The 22,348-nt window shown below is 34.2% G+C and overlaps 4 protein-coding genes across 8 annotated transcripts; 2 read left to right on the top strand and 2 right to left on the bottom strand.

Moving 5' to 3' along the window:
* The first annotated feature begins 331 nt into the window (after positions 1-331).
* LOC110627727 (protein RDM1) lies at positions 332-1,938 on the top strand. Its single transcript, XM_043948934.1, has 2 exons — positions 332-747; positions 1,360-1,938. The coding sequence occupies exons 1-2, from the start codon at positions 534-536 to the stop codon at positions 1,800-1,802; spliced, it is 657 nt and encodes a 218-aa protein (XP_043804869.1). The 5' UTR covers positions 332-533; the 3' UTR covers positions 1,803-1,938.
* A 402-nt stretch (positions 1,939-2,340) lies between these two features.
* On the bottom strand, positions 2,341-4,206 carry LOC110627725 (ycf20-like protein). Of its 2 annotated transcripts, none has more exons than XM_021774079.2 (3): positions 4,063-4,206; positions 3,401-3,585; positions 2,341-2,894 (listed from the first exon to the last, which is right to left on the bottom strand). In XM_021774079.2, the coding sequence occupies exons 2-3, from the start codon at positions 3,580-3,582 to the stop codon at positions 2,453-2,455; spliced, it is 624 nt and encodes a 207-aa protein (XP_021629771.1). In that variant the 5' UTR covers positions 3,583-3,585; positions 4,063-4,206; the 3' UTR covers positions 2,341-2,452. The 2 variants fall into 2 exon arrangements, with proteins under 2 accessions (XP_021629771.1, XP_021629772.1); XM_021774080.2 differs by having other exon boundaries at positions 3,401-3,600; positions 4,063-4,199.
* Positions 4,207-4,231: 25 nt separating this feature from the next.
* LOC110627724 (putative metallophosphoesterase At3g03305) lies at positions 4,232-10,391 on the top strand. 2 transcript variants are annotated; one of them, XR_002489912.2, is made up of 5 exons: positions 4,232-4,679; positions 5,797-6,038; positions 6,698-8,275; positions 9,046-9,503; positions 9,923-10,391. XR_002489912.2 is itself a non-coding variant. In XM_021774078.2 (4 exons), the coding sequence occupies exons 1-4, from the start codon at positions 4,376-4,378 to the stop codon at positions 9,160-9,162; spliced, it is 2,241 nt and encodes a 746-aa protein (XP_021629770.1). In that variant the 5' UTR covers positions 4,232-4,375; the 3' UTR covers positions 9,163-10,325. The 2 variants fall into 2 exon arrangements, 1 of the variants encoding a protein (XP_021629770.1); XM_021774078.2 differs by having other exon boundaries at positions 9,046-10,325.
* Positions 10,392-11,674: 1,283 nt separating this feature from the next.
* LOC110628910 (CMP-sialic acid transporter 3) lies at positions 11,675-20,823 on the bottom strand. Of its 3 annotated transcripts, none has more exons than XM_021775739.2 (16): positions 20,661-20,823; positions 20,376-20,590; positions 20,181-20,297; positions 19,211-19,267; positions 18,732-18,809; positions 18,489-18,533; positions 18,038-18,097; positions 17,806-17,925; positions 16,883-16,960; positions 16,478-16,547; positions 16,183-16,290; positions 15,511-15,644; positions 15,259-15,338; positions 14,376-14,424; positions 14,221-14,283; positions 11,675-13,729 (listed from the first exon to the last, which is right to left on the bottom strand). In XM_021775739.2, the coding sequence occupies exons 2-15, from the start codon at positions 20,526-20,528 to the stop codon at positions 14,233-14,235; spliced, it is 1,200 nt and encodes a 399-aa protein (XP_021631431.1). In that variant the 5' UTR covers positions 20,529-20,590; positions 20,661-20,823; the 3' UTR covers positions 11,675-13,729; positions 14,221-14,232. The 3 variants fall into 3 exon arrangements, with proteins under 3 accessions (XP_021631431.1, XP_021631432.1, XP_021631433.1); XM_021775740.2 differs by having other exon boundaries at positions 20,376-20,553; XM_021775741.2 differs by lacking the exons at positions 11,675-13,729; positions 14,221-14,283; positions 14,376-14,424 and having other exon boundaries at positions 15,279-15,409.
* Positions 20,824-22,348: the final 1,525 nt, after the last annotated feature.

Genomic DNA, 22,348 nt, shown 5'->3' with positions numbered 1-22,348 from the left:
ATAGAAAAATTATCAATATCTTTGCTCAGGGTGATGATAACATACCATTTTAGGCATATATATTTATTACTATTAAATTAAATTAAATAATGAATTATTTGTATAAATAAATTAATATTGTTTATATATTTGAAATGAAAAAAAATAAAATAAAATAAAATACCATACCAAAACAATGACAACATTGAACATGTGTGTACCAATCCAGATAATAAATGATTTTATTTTATTATTTTTAATTGAAGTAATGAAAATATTAATTAATCTGCAATGGAATATTAAATTAGAATACCTATATATTTTATATTGTGTGGTAATTAAGGAGAAAGCAAGGACTAAAATGAAAAAGAAAAAGAATAATACTGATGATAATGAACATTTGTTGTACATGCACAAGAGGTGGACCTCACTTACCCCATTTACGTTTTGGTAATTATATGCCTTAAGAAAAAATAAATTAAATTTCTGAAATCTATTAACCATCTTCTTCTTCTTCTTTCAATCCCTTTTTCTTCTCTTTACAACACATTGAAATGTTGAGGAGATGTGTTCCTTTGCATAATGACCATCTTTACTTAACAGATTCAGGAACAGAGTCTGACGATTTATTAAATGTTCAGAGAAGTAATAGAGGAATTTACATGGGAAAACAAAGATGCAAAATTAACAGAAATAATATGATTGATGGGGAAGGAAAAGGAAAAGCCAAAGCCAAAGCCAAAGCCAAAGCATTCAAGGCAAAATCAGGTATAAAAATATCAAATCCCTTTTCATTAGCCATTTATTTAGGAATGATAACAACTCCATAATTACTTTACCTTTCCCATTTTTTCATAATTTTGTAGGAATGAAATTGAGATTCTAAGAATACAAATTTTAGAATATATATATAATATAGGAGGCAAAAATAAATTTGATAAGCAAAGATGGTGGTGGATGATAATTAAAATCAGTTTTAGATTTCAAATGCTTAAGCTAAAGAAAGTGAATTTTTAAATATGCCCCACTGAGATTCATACATCTTTCACTTTTGAACAATAATTCTACTATTCTTCTTAGATATTTCACTTAATTTATTTATATTTTGTCAAAGTTAAACATAACCCGTCGAGATAAAACCATCATTGAATTAATTGCGTGTATGCATTTAAATACGCTAAAGACTTACCTTTATATATATATATATATCAACTCACGTCTATATATACATTAATTTATTTTTAAATTCATAATTAATCATCGATTTCACCTACAAATGAGTTTAGACCCAACCATCAATCACAACTAATCTTACTTTTCCATCCGCACTCATGGATTCTTGGCATGCATATCGTTTTAGCATTTTTTTTTTATAAAAAAAAACAACAAAAAAGAAATTTCTGATTATGTCAAAGTTTTTGGAAAAAGCTTGTAACAATACAGAGATGATGATGATGACGGCAACAAAGGCAGAAAAATATCAGCAGCTCATGAAACATATTCCGATTCCAACAAGTGCTAGTATTGGTACAGTGACAGAAATTTCCTTCATCAGCTGGCAAGGATTAGCCAACTCCATTAAGCAAAGGCATGAGCAGCCGTTGCATTATCTCACCCACAAGCTTTTAAGAGAGTGGGATGAATCAAGAATTGGCTCAAACGACGAGAACAAGGCGTTGGAGGATATTATTGATCCTGCTAAAGCTGAAGCTACTATTTGGGTTGTTGAACAATTTCACAGACAATTCTCTTCTCCTCAACATCTTACCAAACTATGGCTTTCAGATCCATTGCATCAAGATTTTGTTGATTCCATTATCTAGTACTACTCTCCAACCTCATCTTCACCTTTTCTTTTTTCTTTTTATGCCTTTTCTTCTCATTTTCTTTAATTATGTGACTTTGTGTAGCAGCATGTTCTTTTTGCTCTTGGAAATGAATTTTCAGCTAGCCGCCACCATTATTAGTTCCTGAGCTCATAATTACTAGAGTTTTTAATATTTATCCTCTTAGCCTTGGTTATCTTGATGCCACCAGCATTATTAACTCCTCTTAGCATTATTGGACAAAATTGCCGGTTTGAGTTGCAGGAATTGTTACCCACCTTAAGTTCACCGTGCCTGCAAGAGGGTTATACCAATCAGCACCCATGTCTAACAACAAAACAAAGTCTCCAAGTGATGAATCATTTCAATGGCATTCAATCTCTTTCATCAGCCTACATCCCATGTCAAAAGGATATAAAACATCTTCTATCTGTGTTGATTTCCGACTCCAACCAACTACATAAACTGGAATCTTTGTTTGCGTGTGCAGTGAACAATAATAGCAATAGAGGCAATCAATCAAATGAGACAGTAATTACACTTGAAGCATGGATATTGATAATTGATCAATTGAACTAGGGATACAACAGTCAAATTCTCTGAAAAAGAACCTCAGGGGGAAGGATGAGTCAAAGAGGATGAGGAGTTCAACTACCCAATTTAAATGCATCTACAAAAAGTCCTAAGCACACTCCTGCTTTCCAATAGTTCATCATCACCACAAAAGACTGCAACCGCCCAGTTGATAGAGAAGAGGGCTTTCTGTACATTAGCATACCAATCCCTTCAATGGCAGCAACCACAACACCTGCTACCAATACATCCCAGTCACCTGTCTGTCCAAGAATTGTAGAAAGCGCATTTGCAGTGTAGAAACCCAATAGGAGGAGAAAAATCTTCATGGGGAAGTTTTTTCTTGCTGAATTCAGCTTCTGAAGTAGTCGTTGGCCACCTGCACTTACTATCCTTCCCAATCGAGTACCACCAAGACCACTTTCACCATCAAGATTATCTTGTCCACCATTTCCAGATAATCCTCCTGTGTCCAAAGCAAATAATATTCTCCAATCATGCTTTCTCAATTGAAACCTGTTTCAGAGCAGGAGAATCAGTGGCATGATTTAAATTTGCATGATTTCACAAGGATACTAAACTGGACATCTTATAACAGGTTTGTAATTGTGGAGATAATAACCCAATTTGTTACATAAGGAATATGATGTTTATAGAATCATAAACCTTTGACCACTGTCAAAAACAAGAACAATAAAATGCAACTTAATGAAGCAAATAAAAAGAGAAAAAAAGGAACAGGATGAAATGTCAGTAAACCAACAAACCAACTCATATTTCGTTGGAATCCTAAAATCATGGATAGACATTCTATAAGTAACCTAAAGATCTCTTCTTTCAGATATCCACTTAGATTGGAATTGTAATCACTTGGTACCAAAAATCAGTGACTATTGGAATTTTCTTAAATGTTGATACTTGACTGTCTTCATTGTGAACACTGCAATACGATGTCATGGTCATGGATCCACATGAAGAAAATTCCTTTGATAATATACATGTCCAAAAGGTTTGAAGTATACCTCTTAATGAGAAAAGGGGAAGACTTTATGCCAACCTTTGTTGTACGTCCACTAAAATTAGGCTCAATGCACCATTTCTGCTCTGCATACGATGTGAGAGTTATACATGATCTTTCAGAGACTTCACTCTCCATCAATAAAAAACCAGAACTCAGCATCTTCGCCCCCACTAAACAAGCCATGAACTATAAGCAGACATTCTGACAAAACATTAGAATTCAGAACCGTCTACAATGCAAAGAACATGCTAGTGCTCTTTCCTCACTTCTTGCACGAATTGAAGACCATTAAACATGTTCTTGAAATAAATTTTAGGTCCTGGCAAAGACATCGAGAACTCCAAAACCTTTGTCTGAGGATTAGAATTATCTAAAACTCTTGACGAAGGAACAATATAATTAATCATTGAAATATGGTTTCTTCCTTGTTTTCTTGATTGATAGAATATCAAGTCAGAAAATGGATTTTTTTCCCTACTTCTCTCTCTCTCTCTCTCTCTCTCTTTGCCCCTAGATCAACTTTATTTTTTAGGGATTCAGCCTATAAATAATCAGAGGTTATACGGTGCAAGATCAATATACAAGTAAATAGACAGAGAAATTCAGAATAAATTTAACCTACATGTACATGGATAGAGAAATTCAGAAAAGAAAATCACTAACCCGCAATAAGAGTGAAGCTTCAGCCTTTCTAGCTTTCTCCTAGCTTATTGCTGCTCTACTACCAGTGAGGTGGAAGAGAAAGAACAAGAGAGGCACATAAAAAATAGGCTAGAAAATAAAAAAGAGGTGCTATCTCGGTAGCCCAGGTGGCACAATGGGAGTGGGCAAAGGTTCTAGCTTTTTTTAACCTCTCTGCAGAGAATAAAAGCCTACATCTTTATAGTTTTTAGCCCACGACTAGTGGTTAACTGACTTGTTAGCCGAGTCCCTAGCTTCGTAATAAGCAACGAGAGAAATTTTACGGATTGGGGACATGGGTATTCTAGTTTTGATACTCTTATGCCTCTTGATCTCTATTCCTATCACTTCACATGCTGCACATCAAGAAGTCGGAGAAGAAGAAGCAGAGCAATTGGTTTCCTCACAACCCAAAAAATGGGATGGCAGGGTGATAGAAGTGAAAGGAGGCCCCGAATCAGTGATATGGGTGGTGCAGCTCTCTGATCTCCATTTCAGTGTCCATCACCCTGATAGAGCCCTTGACTTCAAGAAGATCGTGGGTCCTGCTCTTCAAATGGTTAACCCTTCTCTCGTACTCATCACTGGTGATCTCACAGGTATTTTTCGACGTGTAAATGTTCATTAATTTCTTGTTACGTCGTGACTGATTGAACGAAAATACAAGCAAAGCAATTGTGGGTTATTTTATACATTTCTGTTTGTACATTGATCAATTTGTTGATGGTCAAGAAATGAATTATGAATCGAGATTTAAAGTGACTATCTCATATAAATTTACTTGATTTGGATTGGCAGCTGGGACTTATTGGCATGTATCCGTTCAAATTAGTCTTCTAATGCTTGTTTCTTGGAAATATGGCACCAAAGATCAGTGGAACTTGTGAGGATTAAAAAACCAAGCAATAATTTCATAATGATATTTAGGGATTAGTTTTGAGTTCTCAAAGGATATTCTTCGCTGTTCCAGAATAGAGAGAGAGTGAATTCATATTGATGGTATCTAACAAGTTAAGCTAAACTGTTAAATTTTTATGGAAAAAAATAACTCAGAAATCACTGTATCTGAAATTACACTTTTATCCATATATGTTAATAATTAAACAAAATTATGATCTCTAATTCAAGCTTATAATTTATATTTGAGTTTTTTTTGAACTTTTAGTTTAATTATTGAGTTGAGCTATAGTGTTTTGGTTATCTCATTGAGTCAAGTTTTAGAATTGATTTGAGCTCCAGCTTGACATTTTACTCACTCGACTAGCTCAATAAACCCCCAAGTCTGCTTCTTTTCATGCTAGTTCTAGGTACCCAAGAGAAACTAGCTGCATTCAGCGGTTCATTTCTTAAAATGTTTCTTTCTCAGCTAGACGTGGTTCTTAAAAATTCATTTTCTTTATTTCTTTTCCATACATTACGATGAATCACTCCATGCTTCCTTTCTTAGAGTTATAATTCCCAGATTCATGATATTTTATCTTTTGGTCATGGTTTTAGTAATGCAAGCTCTCTTCACTGATCTCCTTGTACTGCCATTGTACTGTAAGATACTGTTAGACAAGAAACGGATTTTTCTCCCTTCTGATTAATTTTACATTTGTTTATATGGAATTATGCCAAATATATGGGGTTCTCACTTTCAAACTTCCTTTACCAATGATGATGTCTGGATTGAATTCCTCAAAATACATTGTTGATTATTTATCTCTTTTCCAGATGGGAAAAGCAAAGACCTGTTAATAATGAAACAAAATGAAGTTGAGTGGCTAGAGTACAAAAATGTAATGGAAGATGTTGTGAAGAGAAGTGGACTTGATAAGAGCATATTCTATGATCTCAGAGGAAATCATGACAGTTTTGGAGTACCTGTTGTTGGCAGTTCATTTGATTTCTTTTCGAAGTACAGCATTAATGGGCAGTTAGAAAGAAGCAGAAAAGTCAACAGTGTTACAGTTGAGGTATGTTCCTCCCACTACAATAGGTTTATATTTATTAATCGCTTCATGCAACATGTCTACCAGTCACATTTGCAGTCATGATTTATTAAATCCTTTGAAGTTTGATTTCATCTATGTTGTATTTTTCTTTTATTTTTTTTATTTTTTATTTTGGCAGCCAAACTGTTCTTTTCATCTTGGTAATTGCTTACATTATTTGTTTCCAGGAATAATGTCCATCAAGTAATATTGTTTTTTCATGATCTCAATACTTTCTGTTAGTTACTTTAATATTCTTCTCACTTCCATTCAAACTTAAATTAAAAAAAGAAAAATGAAGAAAGAAAGGAAGAAATGAATGAAAATTTTCATACCTCACTTTAGCTCACTATTGTGCAACAATTTCTTCATCCTTAAGATTTTCACTTGTTATGCTTCTCTAACCAGTGGAACGGACAGAGTATGATTAATGTGTTATCAGTTCTATGAGGCACTTATGCTCACTTTGGAAAACCTTCAACTAAATGAAACTTTCGAACTCTTAAGTAACTTCTTGCTTATCATTGAACGACAATTTTATGAAGCCAGGGGTGAAAATGCAGTTTTGTCTTCTTGTTCAATGACAAGGATAATATTTTATATACTATCTCTCATCTTTGTCCTTTATGTTCTTCTTGCAGACTGGTGAGCGCAAACATCTTTTTGTTGGGTTGGACACGACAAGTTCTGTTGGTTTACGAGGCCCCATAAATCTTTTTGGACATCCCACTGACAAACTATTAACTCAGATAGATTCTCAGCTATCACAATGGGATTCTCAATCAAATAAAACTGTAACTAAGATAACTTTTGGACATTTTCCACTTTCATTCTCTGCTTCCTCACATTCTGGGAAGAGCCTGAAAGATATTTTTCTTAATCATTCCATATCAGCTTATCTGTGTGGACATCTTCATACTAGGTTTGGTAAGAATTTAAAACGACACCACCAGTCAATGGCCAGTCAAAACTTTTTTTCCTCACAGAAGTTTTTCCAGTTAAATATGCATCAAAGACCATCTGGAACTACTAAAAACTGTTCATTTGGAGCTCCACCAGCTGAGGAGTTCTGGGAGTGGGAGATGGGTGACTGGAGGAAAAGTAGAGCCATGCGGATTATAGCTATTGACAGAGGTCATGTTTCATATTTGGATGTTGATTTTAAGTCAGGAGCCAAAAAAACTATTGTATTGCCCACATTTCCACTAGATTCACGCTTCATGTCAACATCTTCATGGCGTCAAAAGTATGAATGTCAACATATGGTCCCTTCATCTTATGAGACAGTCAGAGCTCTTGTTTTTTCTGTCTCTCCAATTGTTTCTGCTGTGGCCAGGATCTATGATGCAAGACCTGGAACTCTGGACATTGTCATGGAAACACCCATGACGAAGGTGGTGGGAGATATGTCCAGAGGAGATTTTTATGCAGCTCCTTGGAATCACAAAGCCTTTGATGATCCGTCTCCTGATAGATTTTGGCTGCAAATAGAAGTGATTGACATAAAGGGAAGATCAACTTTGACTGAACTAAGGCCATTTTCAGTAAATGGTTTAACTGCTAAGATCTCATGGACATGGAAGGAATTTTTTGTAATGGGTTGTCAATGGGCTGCCTTGTATTACCCAATATTCTGGTCTGTTATCTATTTGTTGTTATCTGTTCTGCTTATTCCAAGAGTTCTTCTCGTATTTTCAAAGAAGCAGTATTCTTACAGGTCTTTTAGTGTTGAAAAAGGCTTCTTTAATGGTGTAGCATGGGTTTTACAAGACCTCTGCAGGATTCCAATTGCTTGGTTTGGTATTTTAGGATATTTAATCTACCTTTTGTTATGTCCCTGGTTTATCGGGCAAGTTTTCTCAGATGGTGAAGATAAGGGGTATATGACCTACATGGGTTGGGTAGTGAGATCATCCAATGACAACAAAAAACATCAGTATATTGGATCTCCAGATGTAATGGTTGTTGTCCTTCCCCATCTCATCTTTGTGGTTTTGCCTGCTACTTTGGTTGCTGGGGCATTGGCTGCTGAAAGAGGTATGTTCAAGGAATATTTTCTATCACTTTCAGGGAAGAAAGAAGATGATGATTCCAGTCAGATGCATACTCAGATGCTTGATAAACAAGGAGATAAAAGACTGAAATTATATGTTGGTCATAGGTGGATTCGGAAAGTTATATTGGTCGTTTGCTTGGGAATCTATTGGAAACATCTGATGGTAAGTTTAAATTCCTATTCAACTTAGTGTGAAAAGATATCTGTGTATATATGCAACATATTTTATCAAATTGCAATGCGTAGAGGATCGGTTGTTTGCTTTCCTGAGTTTAGCAGGACGTTTGAAGTGGTGAATTACTAAAACAAACTTCTGTCCTTTATGGTATCATAACACTTGCCAGCATGAGTTCCATGTTTATGAGAAAATAACATGAAGTATATCAGCTAAGCCTTCCTCTTACCAAAGTGATAGTAGCTTGAAATTCATGGGCTGGGTATCTTATGCTTGGGAACTGGAATTAGGAAAGCTTGAATTACAGGGTAGAAAGATGGATGAAATCAGGACTGCTTTGTTTCTGAAGCTTGTAGTATAGATTAAATAGATGACAAGCATGGGGGAAGAAACAATAAACAGGAAGGAAATAACTACCAGCTTTACATCTCAGTAGGTTTCAAGATATCAAGCATTCAACAGAAAGCCTCAACACGTTCTAGGATTCAAACCAAGTTGGTTGTATAATTTTGACACTGCATTAAGAGTAGAACAATGTGTGTGTGTGTGTATAGTTTTTTATTGGTCTCTGGTATTTTTAGAGTAACAGAAAAGAAATTTGCACTTCAAACCATTCATGCACCATTATTTGATTTCTCCATTAGGCCTTTACTGCTTGAGACAATGTTTATGGGGACTACATAGTAAAAGTGTATTATCAGTGTTCACTGGATTTGATTTCCATTGTCTGTTCTGAATCAGAGTTTTGTTTCCCGCAGGCTTGCAGAGCCCTTATGAAAGCTTATGAGATGAACCCATTGTTCCATTTTCCGGGCTATAGCCTTGCAATTCCATTGCTGTTGGCTTATACTGCCTATAAAACCAGGAGGATTTAATGAGTGGCAGTATGATAGCATTGAGCTACAACATCAAATTATTTATATGATTTTGGAAAGCTGTTCCAAAATGTGAAGAAGCTCGATGACATCATTCAATACAAACTTTGTTTCAAGTTATCAGCAAGGGTGAAATATTACTGTTCTGGGCTATCGTATAGTGAAATAAATTCAAGTACAAAAAAACAATTCCTTAACATGATTGTTGCTTAGCTGAACTGAAAGCAATGCTGAGCCGAAAAAACATAGAGTTCTAATTTTTATTGTAGTGGTGGGCTTGCAGCTATAGATGGTTTAGGTTGAATGCACTGGAGTATCTGCTCAAATCTGATAACTAGAATGTGAGTATGCATTCTTGAGAAAAGATTTATAGTGACACTATCTATAGCATTGTTGTAGTTGTGAGTATGCATTCTTGAGAAAAGATTTATAGTGACACTATCTACAGCATTGTTGTAGTTGTTTCTTTATATATATATATATATTATGAGCACTTCTGTTTTCGTTTTAGTTCTTTAACAACATTTTTGCCTTACTACGATGAAGAGCCGAGGGTGGAAATTGCTGTGGCCTTGAATTAATTCTCTTAACAACAGTGAGGAGCTGATATGGTGTTATTGTTGCTGTTAACAACTGTCGAGAGATCTACCTCATGTTTTTTGCTCAGAATTCAGATTATAGCAATTTATTTTTTTCTTTTTAAAAATCACGGTATATTAAGCTTATTGTGTATTTGTCTTGGCCATATATTGAATTGCAGAAGATTGCTGCCCAAGGAGACTCAAAAGCCGAAAAGAAAATCGTTGCCAACTTGGATGGACTAGTCTTCTTTGTCTGCTAGCTGAAGAAACTTGGTGGAGTCTTGTGTTACCTGCAAATAAAATGCAACATCCCTAGTGCTTTTTCTTTTTCTGCCACATGCACGCAACAGAACAAGTTGAGGGATATGTCTGCTTCTTCTTCTTTCTTCTTTTTCAAACTAGTTGACAGATGCGTCTGAAGAAACTAGTTGCCACTGTATATCTGCTCTTCTGTAGGGACATTTAGCTTTTACGAGGTTGTTTCTTAAATTTCCTTGGTGAGTGGTTGTTGAAGCCAAGGAAATGCTATCCAATATCATGATTTGTTCCTTGATAAATGTCTCAGAGAATGTTTGCTGCTTCTACCGGAACTACTCCAGGTCTGATTTTTAATACCTGAAGCAAGTTACATGTATTGGATTGGATAAAGGCATTGACGTATCTATACAATAACAAATTTGAAAATGAGACAGAAGAATGCAATGGTTGCACAGATAAATTACAATTCTTTCGGCAGCAAATACCTGCTTTGTTAATTCTAAAAAATGATTAAAGGAGAGAGAGAGAGAGCAGCGACAGTTGAGGTTAGAAGAATGAAACCAGGTGTTTTGCAAAGGATGCTGGCCTCTTCTGCTGTTCAAGCATATGTTGGATACAGGAAGGGACTCCACCTGTATTGCAAAGCTAGAAGAACCCTCGGATGTCTCACTCAGCTCAGAGAAGTCCAAGCAGTGGAGATCAAGAAACCCATCTCGGCTCAGAATGCAAGTCTAATAGATGTGAATTAGACATGAACCATATTTGACTCATCTTGCACAGTGGATTATTGGATAAAAATATAGTATTGTTTTTGTTTAGTCATTGGCTATTGTTTGGTGTGACTATATTCTGTACTGCAGGCTAGGCAGTCATTTGTTGTGTAGAAAATGATATTGAACTAGTTTTAACTAAAATTGGTGTCAAAACCAATTTGAGAGGTTGGATTCTTTCTCTTTTATATTTCAAAAGCTACTTATTTATTCGGGTATTTTAAATAAAGGCATATTATTTCTTACCTGTGGAGATATTCATAAATGAAATGAATGGTATGCATATCAGTTCAGCATTACAAAAACTACCACAAGTCTATATAGATGCAAACCACTTGCACCTCAATAGATCTCCATAATTAAAGTTAAAAAGCAGCAAACTCCATATGTAAGGTATCAAAATCTCCCAAAGCTCCATTTTGACGGATTAGGAAAGTTAAAGTTTTGAAACCTCATAAAAAACTTTGCTCGTTAAGGAACCTATTACTTTAAAAACTCATACTACACTTCCAAAAAGCTTCATCCCATGCATAATGTTGTCGTGCATGGCTTTCCAAGGAAATTACGTAACACACTTCATTAATGCAAGTTACACCAGTGCTTTGCTGTTTGAAACAGGTGACACTGATTTATCTATTGGAAAAATTATTATAGGCCCTATATTATAGCAAAATTAACTAGTTAGTTTTTATAATTTTTAGAATAAATTAAAAATTTCATCAATGTTAATAACTCCATTAAACTAATCAAAGGAGGAAGGAAGTTATCGGTCAAAAGAGATAGTAATTATAAATTTCAAAAATAACCCCAACCATAACTCATGTTCTATTCGGAATTTAGTCCATCATGAAAAATAAGCTTAAAAAACTAAATTTTAGAGGCTAAAGAACATTCAACTGTATAAAGATAGAAAATGATCCAAATTTAAATCAAACCCAGAAAACTATGCATTATCAATTCAAACAATAATCTAAAAAAACTAAACTTTAGATTTTATAAATAAATTAAATACAGCTCCTATGAACTCTTCAAGCAATTGATGGAACTGTGACGTATTGACGAGCACCAGCTTCGGAAAGAGCTGCAATGAAAGGTTGTAAGTTCACTGGCTCGGCATCCCCGTCTGCTGCAGGTTTCTTGTAGTCCAATGACTCATCGTTGTATGTCCCACCATTTCTTCACCAGCATCTTCATGTCCTCACTCTCTGCATGTTCTCATAATTGTACGTGTCTAGCGAAAGTCCAAAAGAAAAAAAAAAAAAGAAAGAAAGAAAGAAAAGGAGGCAAGTCCTTCCACAGAGAAATTGGGTGAAGAGATCTGGGGTCAAATGAAGAGGAACAAGCTTTTGGTTTTGGGTTTTGTTTCAGTCTCATATCATCCCTGAGAATGAGTCATGGGTGGATGTGTGAACAGGGATAAATCTCATTCAAACAATAATTTGTTAATACATAAACCTACATAACCCCCATAAACAACATATCCATAAACCCACCGTAAACCCAAACAACCACACTAAGAAACGCCATATCCCAAGTCCTTACAAACCCAAAATCTTGATATATGAAACAACAAAAAAAACATAACCATTGTCTGTCCATCAGATTGAGGGAGGGGGCGGCCATTGTTGAAGAGAGCGGCCATCAACTATCGACCATTAACTAGACTGCAAAAATGACAGCGCAGATGAAGATATTTCGAGGATCTGACAACATCGAAAATAAATGAGCTGGATAGGATAGAGAAGATAAAGCTGATGCTCTAGAAGCATTTCAGATGCGTTTGGGAAGAACTGAAGGAGGGTGAGAGAGATGAGATTGAAAATGGGAGAAAGAGTGGAGATAAGGTTTCTTTAAGATTAGATATATATCGGTTTGATTGGTTTCCTTTGATTTTCGATTTAACTACTTAATCCTAGTTAAATTTCTCAATTAAAAAGGGTATTTATGACTTTTTATTAAAGACTAATAAAATCTATTAGAAATTATTAACAGAAGTATCAAATAGTTGTATTTTAACATAATGGGGATATTTTAATTGTCTCTAAGAATTATAAAAACCAATTAATTAATTTCGCTGAAATTTAGGAACCACATAGTAATTTTCCCTTATCTATTTTGCAGGCATGAAGAAAATGAAAGAGAAACACAAGTGAAATTGTTGGATTCTTGATTGCTAGTTCTCCACAATAATCCATGATTTCCAGAGACCGCAATATACATCAACATTTTCACAATATGGGATTCAAGACATTTTACTCTACCAAAACTCCTGAAAGAGTTTAACAGATATGAAGTCATCACAAGAATAGTTTTTTAAACATAGCATATACAGCTTGCAAAAATTGCTATATTTATGTATAAATTCTCAATTCTTTTCTATTCCTGCAGAATCCAGGTGCTCAATGGCGTCTAATGCTCTAAGCATGTCTGGCACATGGCTTACTCGAATGTTTGTTGTGGGCTCCCATGGACACTGAACTGACATCGAAATGAAATAAAGAATCTCTTCTGCTGATTTTTCAAGGGAAATTTACTATTTAGTTCCTAAATATTATCATCAATAACGATTTGATTCCTATATTTTGGAAATTAGACAATTTACTCCTACGCTTTTGCTGCAATCATACATTCAGATATTTCCGTCCATGTTGCATTTAGTTTTTAAAATTAATTTACCATTTAGTCCTTGATAATGCTATTATTAACAGTTCTTATCCCTCAATTTTATAATTAGCTACAATTATGAGATCAAACTGTGAATAATTACAATTCAAGGGACTTCACAGTAATTTAGTTTAAAATACTACAAGTAAAATTGGTGGAAGAACCTAAGTGTATTTCTAAAATTCAGAGATCAAATTATTACTTGCTATAAAAACTTAGGCACTAAATAGTAAATTTCCCTTTTTTTTTCTCTATCAGTAAAATCTGCCTAGAAATGGACATACGGACTGCTCCCTGCAATGACATATCAATTTCATCAATATATCTTTTTCATCAACCTGTAGTTTCCAATAGCTTCAAAGCATTTCTAATCATTGCTCATCATTTATTTGAGATCATTTCACTTTTTCTTTTCTTTTTGAAATATTTGCCACATATGGATTCTGCTAGGCTTTAACATGTGGGAAACTATACAAGACATAAACAATCTATTGAAGGACTAGCCTTGATGATTGACAGGCACCATATCTTGTGCATTATGTGCAAACGCAATTAACCTGGAAAGGTTTTTCTTGTTAGCATTTCTTCGCACTTATCACTAATAACCTAAATAGGCCTTTATGTTAACATGAATCTTTATTGAGGGACTAGCCTTTCGTTATTAGTCAAAGCTCTAATAAGCAATATCTCCTGCAACAGCGCCTTATTATTTCACTATAGGACAGAGCCAAGCTAACAGAAAAAATTGCAACTTTGACATCCAAAGCATCAGTTTGAATCCATACCCATAGTAAACTTTAGATGGGAAGAAGTGGCTCCTTTTCATCATGTTGAACTCGATGACTAGCCTGGAGAATAGCCAAAAAGACAATAGAACACCTTTGGATTGGTCGGTATCTCAGAAATAAATTTTTAACAAGCATTAAAGTAATGCTCTTACATCCTCGTTTGCTCCTGCTGTCATATTTATGTAGGATGCATCCTTGGATCTGGAAAATTAATAGAGATATTGGGTCAACCAGCTTTCTCAGCAATTTTTTACATGTCAGATTATCAATCATGATCAATGCAAGATCAGAAAATAAACAGAAGCTTTTAATGATAAGAAAACTAAGACTTCCCTTCTACTAGAAAAGAGTGTATATCATGTTCGTATCTATTATTATTTATCCCAAAAACACAACAAAGGGAAATAGTATAATTTCCAGGATCTAGTATGTGAAAACTGAGAGTCTGAGAAGTAAGAACTTAGTTATGGCGTTCAGACCCCTTAACTACTCCACCAGTCCCACATGGTGCGTCCATTTTTTCACCTTTTCAAAGCAAAGAATATATTTGTTGTCTTTCCCATATTAACTTTAATTATTAAAATAAATTACCAGCAGAAGATGAAATGTTGATTGATTTGACTATGAAAAGAGGAGTAATTTAGAAAAAGCAAATTTCATTAATGATGTGTCAGATTCTTCACTTTCATGATGATAGGTGAAGTCCAAATAAAAAGAAGAGACGAGGCCACCATTAGTTAGATAATGAGTTATTTCAAGGAGCCCATATTTACATGCCTTATAGACAAGGTAATTGAACCTGAAGGTTCCATCAACAGTTCAACACAAGGTTGAATGTCTGAGTTTCAAGAAAACTACTGACAATTAAAATTTATACATATCATCCTGGAGTTTAGATGCCAGCTAAAGGTTATCATCCAAAAGAAGTAAATTTTCTTCAGACATTGATTGTGGGGTTTTAGCCATGAATTTATACAAGGATCACAGAATTGTTCATAAATGGTCAATGGAGAAAAGCAAAAGAGAAGCACCGACCTCGGGTTGTTTTCACCATCCATCATCTCCAGACCACCTTTCACTGGTTCATCCTTAACCTTTGAAAGTGGTGAAAAGAACTGAAGAAGCATGAACATCAGATAAGCAAAATTTCCAGACAGTTAAGTAACCTCTCTCTCTGCATCTCACCCTTCTCCCCCCAACGCAAAACCCTCAAAAACAGTAAAAATTTTAATTCAAGGTGCAGAAAAGAAAAAGAATAAATAAGATATGAGTAAACTTAATATGTACCTGGTGCATGGAGATAAAGACAATAGAGATTCCTAAGATAAAATTCATAGTCAGGGTATGACCAAAAAGTGCAGCAGATGCTATTCCTGTAAAAATTGTGGCTACAGTTGACGAGTACTTCTTCAAAATTGTATCTGCAGGAATCAGAAATGGATAATATGACCTGAGTGGTATGAAGATGGAAATAACCAGGTCGCATTTATTCTCCATAGTATTTGACAATTACAAGAATTTTTAAAAAGGATCAATGATCCACAAAATCCAAAATTTTGATCCAACTATCAACATTGGTCAATTCTTTTTCTTTGGTATCTCATGTTCTTAAATGGAATAAATTTTTTAAATAAAATCATAAACTATGTATAATATTTAATATGAATTTGTTAAAATACATATTAAGATATTTAAAAAATATCATTTGGAAAAGAAAGGAAAAAGTTTACCACCTCTCTCTCTAGTGACTGGTTCTACATATTGCTCTATTTTTCATAATTTACACATAAATTTCATCCCACGTTGAAAACTATATCACTTCTGAAGATTAAGCATGGACTTTGTTACAAGCACATACCATTTTACAGGAGAACTTTGCAACATAACAGCTCAATATAAAGACACTTAAAAATTAAGATATAATAAATAACAAAGAAAATAAATTATAAAATCAATTACCTGCATATTTGAAAAAGAAAGAAGATAAAATTCCTTGTGCTGCATTGTTGCATATCAAAAGCATGGTAGCCTTTGAGTGACCTTGCAGGATATCCAAGCTACTAGGGCCTAAAAGCATAGAGATACAAACACACAAATACTTAAAAAGAAAAGAAAAGAAAAAAAAGAACTAGCATCCACAATTGTAACATTTGAACAACTCATTTTCACAATCAAACATAAACAGAAGCTTCATGAAGTTGGATACTTCATCATAACCTCCACTATCCATTAAAAGCATGCTGCATCTCCATACCTTTAAAAAGGGCAGTTATTAAGATGGCTAGGAAGTTGAATATGGCCCCATACCCATACAGAAAGAGATTCTGCAATAAGTGCATAACAGATCGTCATGATTGATTCAAGATCTCAAAAGCTGAAGAACACGAAGTTTCTAAGAAAATAAGTTTCTGATCCACACAAATTTCTAGAGTTTGAGTTAACCAAGATGACCCAGAAATCTCCATCTTCAATATTGTGATATTTGCAAGAGATTAAGAAAACAATCTGAGGTTATAGTATATTGAAAGTCAAGGGCATAATCAACATTTCCAACCTCCCAAAGATTTTTTGAATTTCTCTCCAACTGAGCAGCAACCAACGAAATGGTCCCTTATAAAACAAGAGGTCAGCATTACATGATATAGCACCAGAAACTCACCTGAAGATAAATGCTGGTCTCAAACTGACTTTTCAGGGCATATTCGTTGAAGACCGAAGCTAGTGATGGAACAGTCACCTGCATTAAGTCCAAAAATATTCTTTACAACATATTCTCTAGCAAAATTCTTTACAATATTGCTAGCTCTAAGGTGAGAACTGCGCCATAATCCAAACTACATTTTATACTACAGGGGAAGTGATAATAAGAAATCCTAGAGACTTTAAGACTACTTATTTGAGGAAAATTATAGAAAATATTTTATTTTGTTTTGGTAGTTTTCTTGATTAGTAATTCATAACCACAAAGTGCTGGATAAATATGCATCTGTGATATGTTCCTAACCATGGGAGGTAGAACATTAGCAGACCCTTTAGTTATGCCTCCAAAGTGACAGCACATAGCTCCAGAAGCATGTCTGTCAGAAATGCTAGAGGAATTTCAAAATTCTCAAATGGTATTTACTATTTAGAAATTAAAATGTGATAAATGCAAATATGTGCCTTCTTATTGGCCTAAACTTGTTGGCCTTTTCGGCCTTGTAGAACTTTGGACAAACACGCTTTCATCATAACTATGTTCATAGTTTAAACATATTTCAAACAGATTGACCAAGAAAAGTTCTTATGGAATTCATATATCTGTCCACATATATACAGAATTTTAATCCCTAGCCCCCACAATAACCAAAAAAGAGTAAATGCATGCACTTTTCTTCCCAAGTCCCCACAACAACAGAAAAGGAGTGAATTGCTGCCTTCGCCCCTGCACGTAACATCATATACGTGCTGCATGAGAGTGTATTTGATGCACGACTAAAAGCATAAGATTCTTACCGCCAGTTTCACAGTTCAACAATTTTTTGTGTCTGCAATAAATTACAACTAGATATCAGACATTTAACAACTTGACAAAATACTTACAAAAATTAACGTATATATGTATGCCCCTGTTGCAACTGAAAGGCCCATGGCAGTAGTGCCAGGTAGAGACCGTAACTGATTCACACTGATCCCAATGAGCAACAAAGCGAGAGCCTCCCACTGTTATAAGGCAATGAATTAACAGATTAAATGAATAGTTCAGAAATACACACTATCTCAGCAATTTCAAATCTCCTAGCAATAACTCTCCTTCAAATTTAGAGCCAATCACCTGAATAATAGAAAATCGTCGCTTCATGATGATTTTCAACAAAACTGCAATTATTAAAACCTGCAAAAAATTGAGATCCACTCTGAAAGATTAAATAATTCACAAGGAAAAGTAACACAAGGTAAAATAACATGTAGATTTGCCTATCAATCTGATCTGCAATGAGAAGGGAATACAGTAAGTAAACCAATAAATAATCAGCAACTTTATACTATATATTTTCTTCCAAATCCTATTTACAGATAGAGTATTGAACAAGTCCAGACTTTCATTTGAAAATTGCAAAGTAAAGTTGGAGTCAAACAAATCTGGAACAAGAATTCTTACACTATAGATGTCTAGGGGAAGCATAAACAATAACAATTAAAATCAATAAAGCATAAAAGGAAGTTTCTCTACTCATAATATCACGATTCAGAAAATTCCATTTATGTTTCTTGCTGTATGCTACCTTCAGATTGCTTAGCATCTTGACTGTTGCAGGATTGAAGTATAGCTGCAGGACAAAACTTGGTATAATTAAAAGTGTGAATTGCCAATGCTGCCCAAAAATGTTAGTATGACTAATTATAGCTTCAAAATTTGTGGTTTAACAGGAAACAGAACAAGTATGGTTTAGGTCTTTCCCAAAGGAAGTGAATCACATAATATAACACGAAAAAAATGCACGTCAATTCATGTAAGAAACCTATACCTGCATAATAAACTTCAAATAATTATTAATAGCATAGAGGAAAGCTGGAACAGCAAGAAGCATGTTATTTCGAGCAGCCTGTAGCAAAAGAAAAAAGAAAGATGAGCATCTCAAGTACAGAAAATGTTATTATGCTCAATATAGCACGACTACGTGCAAGAAGAAAATACAAGCAGCAAAATGGTAAACTCAAAAAAGAGAATCTTTAACCTGAAAACTTCAGAGGCCTAAATAACTTACATAATAAATATGAAAATGACAATAAAATGCCTTGAAAAATTATTTACATTATTGTAGAGTATCTCAAAGCTGGAAAATCTTTTTGGGGGTTAAACTAATAGTTTTATAATAAGTCCAAAGAATAATAACAAGATAATGATTCCAAAATAAAATTGATCAAGTTTGACAAAAGGTTCCAAACATCAATCACAATATTGATGAACCAAAACTCCAAAAGAACATAAATATCAGTATCTTACCTGTACAAAGATGGAAAAAGAGAGAAAATGTTTCTCCCCAACCTTTCTGTGCCGAGCCTGAAGGGAGAGAGTAGAATAAGATGAATAAAATTGAAAAGAATAACAGTGAAAGAAAAATATAAAGAAATCACAAAATACAAAAAAAATCTCCAACCACAATTCGTAAGGAAGTCCGTGAAGCTTACATGCACAACTTTTTCACTCCCTGGGTTCAGGAAAACTGACCTGGCTGAAACTAATTTGCTGAACCCAGAGATAGAAAGGCTAGGTGCTCTGAATGAAACCAGTCTTAATGAACTAACTCATTGAAAATCTACTAAAACTCATTTACTAAAACCATAAAGGGGGAAAAAAAAGAGTAAGGACCTGCACTTATAATGGCAAAGATTTTGGATAGTTTCTATCATACAATATCATCAAGAATGGGAAAGGCCCAGCTCTGTGTGTGTGCGATGTTAAAAAAATGGATAATCAAACCCATTTTACTTGTGCAATTACATTAAATGTTGACATACTAACATTCTGATTCTCAAATGGAAAAGAAACTTTACATGGGAAGCTGTTCCTTCAACACTGAGTCAAACATCAGAAGCATTTCAAAATACTAAAATGGTATTAAATATGTGAACAGTAAAATTAAATGAGAGTCGTGGTAAAGTATTTTATCAAACTAGCTTGTAAGCTTAGTACTTATAAGCACCCATTGAAAAACTGGTCCTCTTAACTTTTGACTTTTTTTTTAATAAGCCAAAAAAGTATTACAAACAATGTCAGACTCAATCAGCTTAAAAGCCAAAGGCAAACAACCAAAAAGATATAGCATTTTAGTAATCAGGGTCACACAATTAAGACAGAGCCTATCCTCTTGAGGCCATGGTTTTGCTTGCTTGAGTAACATGCTAAAAATAAGAAAGACAGTAAAATGTACTAAATTGACAACAAAAAGCTAATGCGAAATATTGGAAAGTACCTGGATGAGCAGCATAACAATAGCAAACAGAACTTTAGCAGCCTCAGTCAAGAAGTTAACGCTTATAGGACTAAACTTGAATTGATCATCCACCTTAGACATGTAAACCAATATAGGCTGGCAGGAAAAAAGAAACCCAAATAAGCAAAAGCTAAATAGATCAATAAATTGCGAAAGGGAGAGGCGGATGATCACCTGGAAACCAACCAAAATGCAATCACCAACAACCAAAAGAACGTTAAGTGCCCGAGATTTGGAAGAAACAGCAATCCTGTGCTTATTGTAAGCCCTGGAAATGGCTTTGCTTGTGGGAGAAAATATGGAGCGACAGACGCTGCATTCTATCATCCTCTTCAGTTGCAAACCAAAAATGCTAAAAGAGAAGTAAACCGACAGAATTGGCAAAAAATCTGCATTGGGAAAACATAAAATTGGAGATAACAGAGAGAAGGAGAAACCATAAATTGAGGTTTAGCATACCTAGAATAGAGAGATCAAAGACAGAAGATTGAAAAGGAGTTTGGTGGATAAAGTAAAGAATTAGATTGTCAGGCTTTATAGTTTTGCAGAGAGAGAGAGAGTGTGAGATAGGTGAAATAGTGCTTGTCCAATTTGGATTTGGTTTTCCCTCTTTGGCAAGTTAATCAAGGGTTTGCCAATTACAAATTAAATTGAAAAATCTACCTTTTAAGAATATATTTTTATTTTTATTTTTCTATTTTGGCATTCTTTTTAAAATTTTATCACTATTCTTTTATTTCCTTGTCAAAATTAATCTTAAAATAGTGATGTAATAAATATTAATTAGATTTATAATATATGGTTTGTCAGGTATTTGTATTTTAAAATCAAATTCAATAGTATATTTTAGTTACATAAATTCCAAAATATTTAAATAATTTTTAATTAGGCTTTTGTGAAAAAAGACTTATTAAGTAAGAAATGGTTTTTAATAAAATTATTTTCCAATATTAAGAAAATGGTGGTATCAAGTTTTATGATTTCAAAACTTTAGACATAATTTTCATTATATATATATTTTTTTACATTTATTACCTCATTTTTTAAATTTATTCATTAATAAAAAAAATTGTTTATATATATATATTGAATTAAACCTTTAAGTAACAATTCAACAATAAAAAACGGTTTTTAACATTTTTAATATTAAACTAAATAATATTAATTGTTTGAATATATAATTTTCAAATTTATAAAAATATATGTAAACACTTCCTGCAGAAATATAAGAGTATCCTATCCGGTGAGTGTATGCATTGCTGCGAACATGAGACTACATTTGGGAACTACTGTATATGGCTCTTGCTGAGGCTTTGCTACAAATTTTAAGCAATTAAAAAGGCAAAGCTTTCTTTTTCCTATTGGAATTTGTCGGTCTGAGTTCCGTACAATTAAATTAACTTTTTTCACACAATAATATTGTTACCCAAATGAAAGCTCCTACACCCCACATTCTCATCAAAACCGATTCAAGGAATTACAAAATTAGTGTAATGCAAAAAAAATACATTGATCTTATGGGGAAGTTGCATGAACACTGTCCTGCATGCTTAAATTTGCACCGACACTGGGTTGTAGCAAATTAATTTGGAATATCATTCGTCGTTGTTTCTCTATCTCATTATCTGGAAGCATTCTAAAGTGTGTTTCTTTTTGAAACAATATTTTCAAGCGGTGATTGTATGAGGAGCGAGTGGGGCGGCTCGGCTGGGCTGTGATTGTGACTTGTTCTTGCTGTAATTGGAGCTCCACACCTAAATCATTCAATTCAGCAAACAAATTCTTCGGTGATTAATTGAATTGCCAATCAAAATCCTTTCTCAATAATTATAATTAGACCAAAAAAAAATTTTATTTTAATCCTTAAAAGACCAATAGTCATAAACATGTCTTATTTTTAAATACAAATAGAGCTTTTTTTTTTATCAATAAATTTTAAAAAATAAATCAAATATACCCTCTTCAAATTTTAAATCAAAAACCTTTATTTGAGGATATCGGGACTGGGAAGTAGCTAGGGATGTCAGTCGGGCGGGTTTTTGCGGGTACCCGATCCGCCCAAACCCTATTAGGACGGATTTGGGTTTTTATAAAACGGATTTGGGCGGGTTCGGATTTGAAAAATGCTACCCGTCTCGGATTCGGGT

This window comes from Manihot esculenta, chromosome 12, assembly GCF_001659605.2.
Source record: "Manihot esculenta cultivar AM560-2 chromosome 12, M.esculenta_v8, whole genome shotgun sequence".
NCBI classification, from domain to species: Eukaryota; Viridiplantae; Streptophyta; class Magnoliopsida; order Malpighiales; family Euphorbiaceae; genus Manihot; species Manihot esculenta.
Note: the sequence above shows the minus strand (reverse complement) of the source record. Positions and strands in the feature narration are given on the sequence as shown.

What these genes read in the sequence shown, in the direction of transcription:
- LOC110627727 (XM_043948934.1), top strand. Translation starts at nt 534, where the DNA reads ATGTTGAGGAGATGTGTTCCTTTGCATAATGACCATCTTTACTTAACA. An exon ending in AGCATTCAAGGCAAAATCAG is followed by an intron (nt 748 to 1,359) that starts GTATAAAAATAT and finishes TTTTATAAAAAA; the next exon opens with AAACAACAAAAAAGAAATTT.
- LOC110627725 (XM_021774079.2), bottom strand. Translation starts at nt 3,582, where the DNA reads ATGGCTTGTTTAGTGGGGGCGAAGATGCTGAGTTCTGGTTTTTTATTG. An exon ending in TCCCCTTTTCTCATTAAGAG is followed by an intron (nt 2,895 to 3,400) that starts GTATACTTCAAA and finishes GCTCTGAAACAG; the next exon opens with GTTTCAATTGAGAAAGCATG.
- LOC110627724 (XM_021774078.2), top strand. Translation starts at nt 4,376, where the DNA reads ATGGGTATTCTAGTTTTGATACTCTTATGCCTCTTGATCTCTATTCCT. An exon ending in TCAACAGTGTTACAGTTGAG is followed by an intron (nt 6,039 to 6,697) that starts GTATGTTCCTCC and finishes TTCTTCTTGCAG; the next exon opens with ACTGGTGAGCGCAAACATCT. An exon ending in TCTATTGGAAACATCTGATG is followed by an intron (nt 8,276 to 9,045) that starts GTAAGTTTAAAT and finishes TGTTTCCCGCAG; the next exon opens with GCTTGCAGAGCCCTTATGAA.
- LOC110628910 (XM_021775739.2), bottom strand. Translation starts at nt 20,528, where the DNA reads ATGATAGAATGCAGCGTCTGTCGCTCCATATTTTCTCCCACAAGCAAA. An exon ending in GCATTTTGGTTGGTTTCCAG is followed by an intron (nt 20,298 to 20,375) that starts GTGATCATCCGC and finishes TTTTCCTGCCAG; the next exon opens with CCTATATTGGTTTACATGTC. An exon ending in ATTTGAAGTTTATTATGCAG is followed by an intron (nt 18,534 to 18,731) that starts GTATAGGTTTCT and finishes TTTGTCCTGCAG; the next exon opens with CTATACTTCAATCCTGCAAC.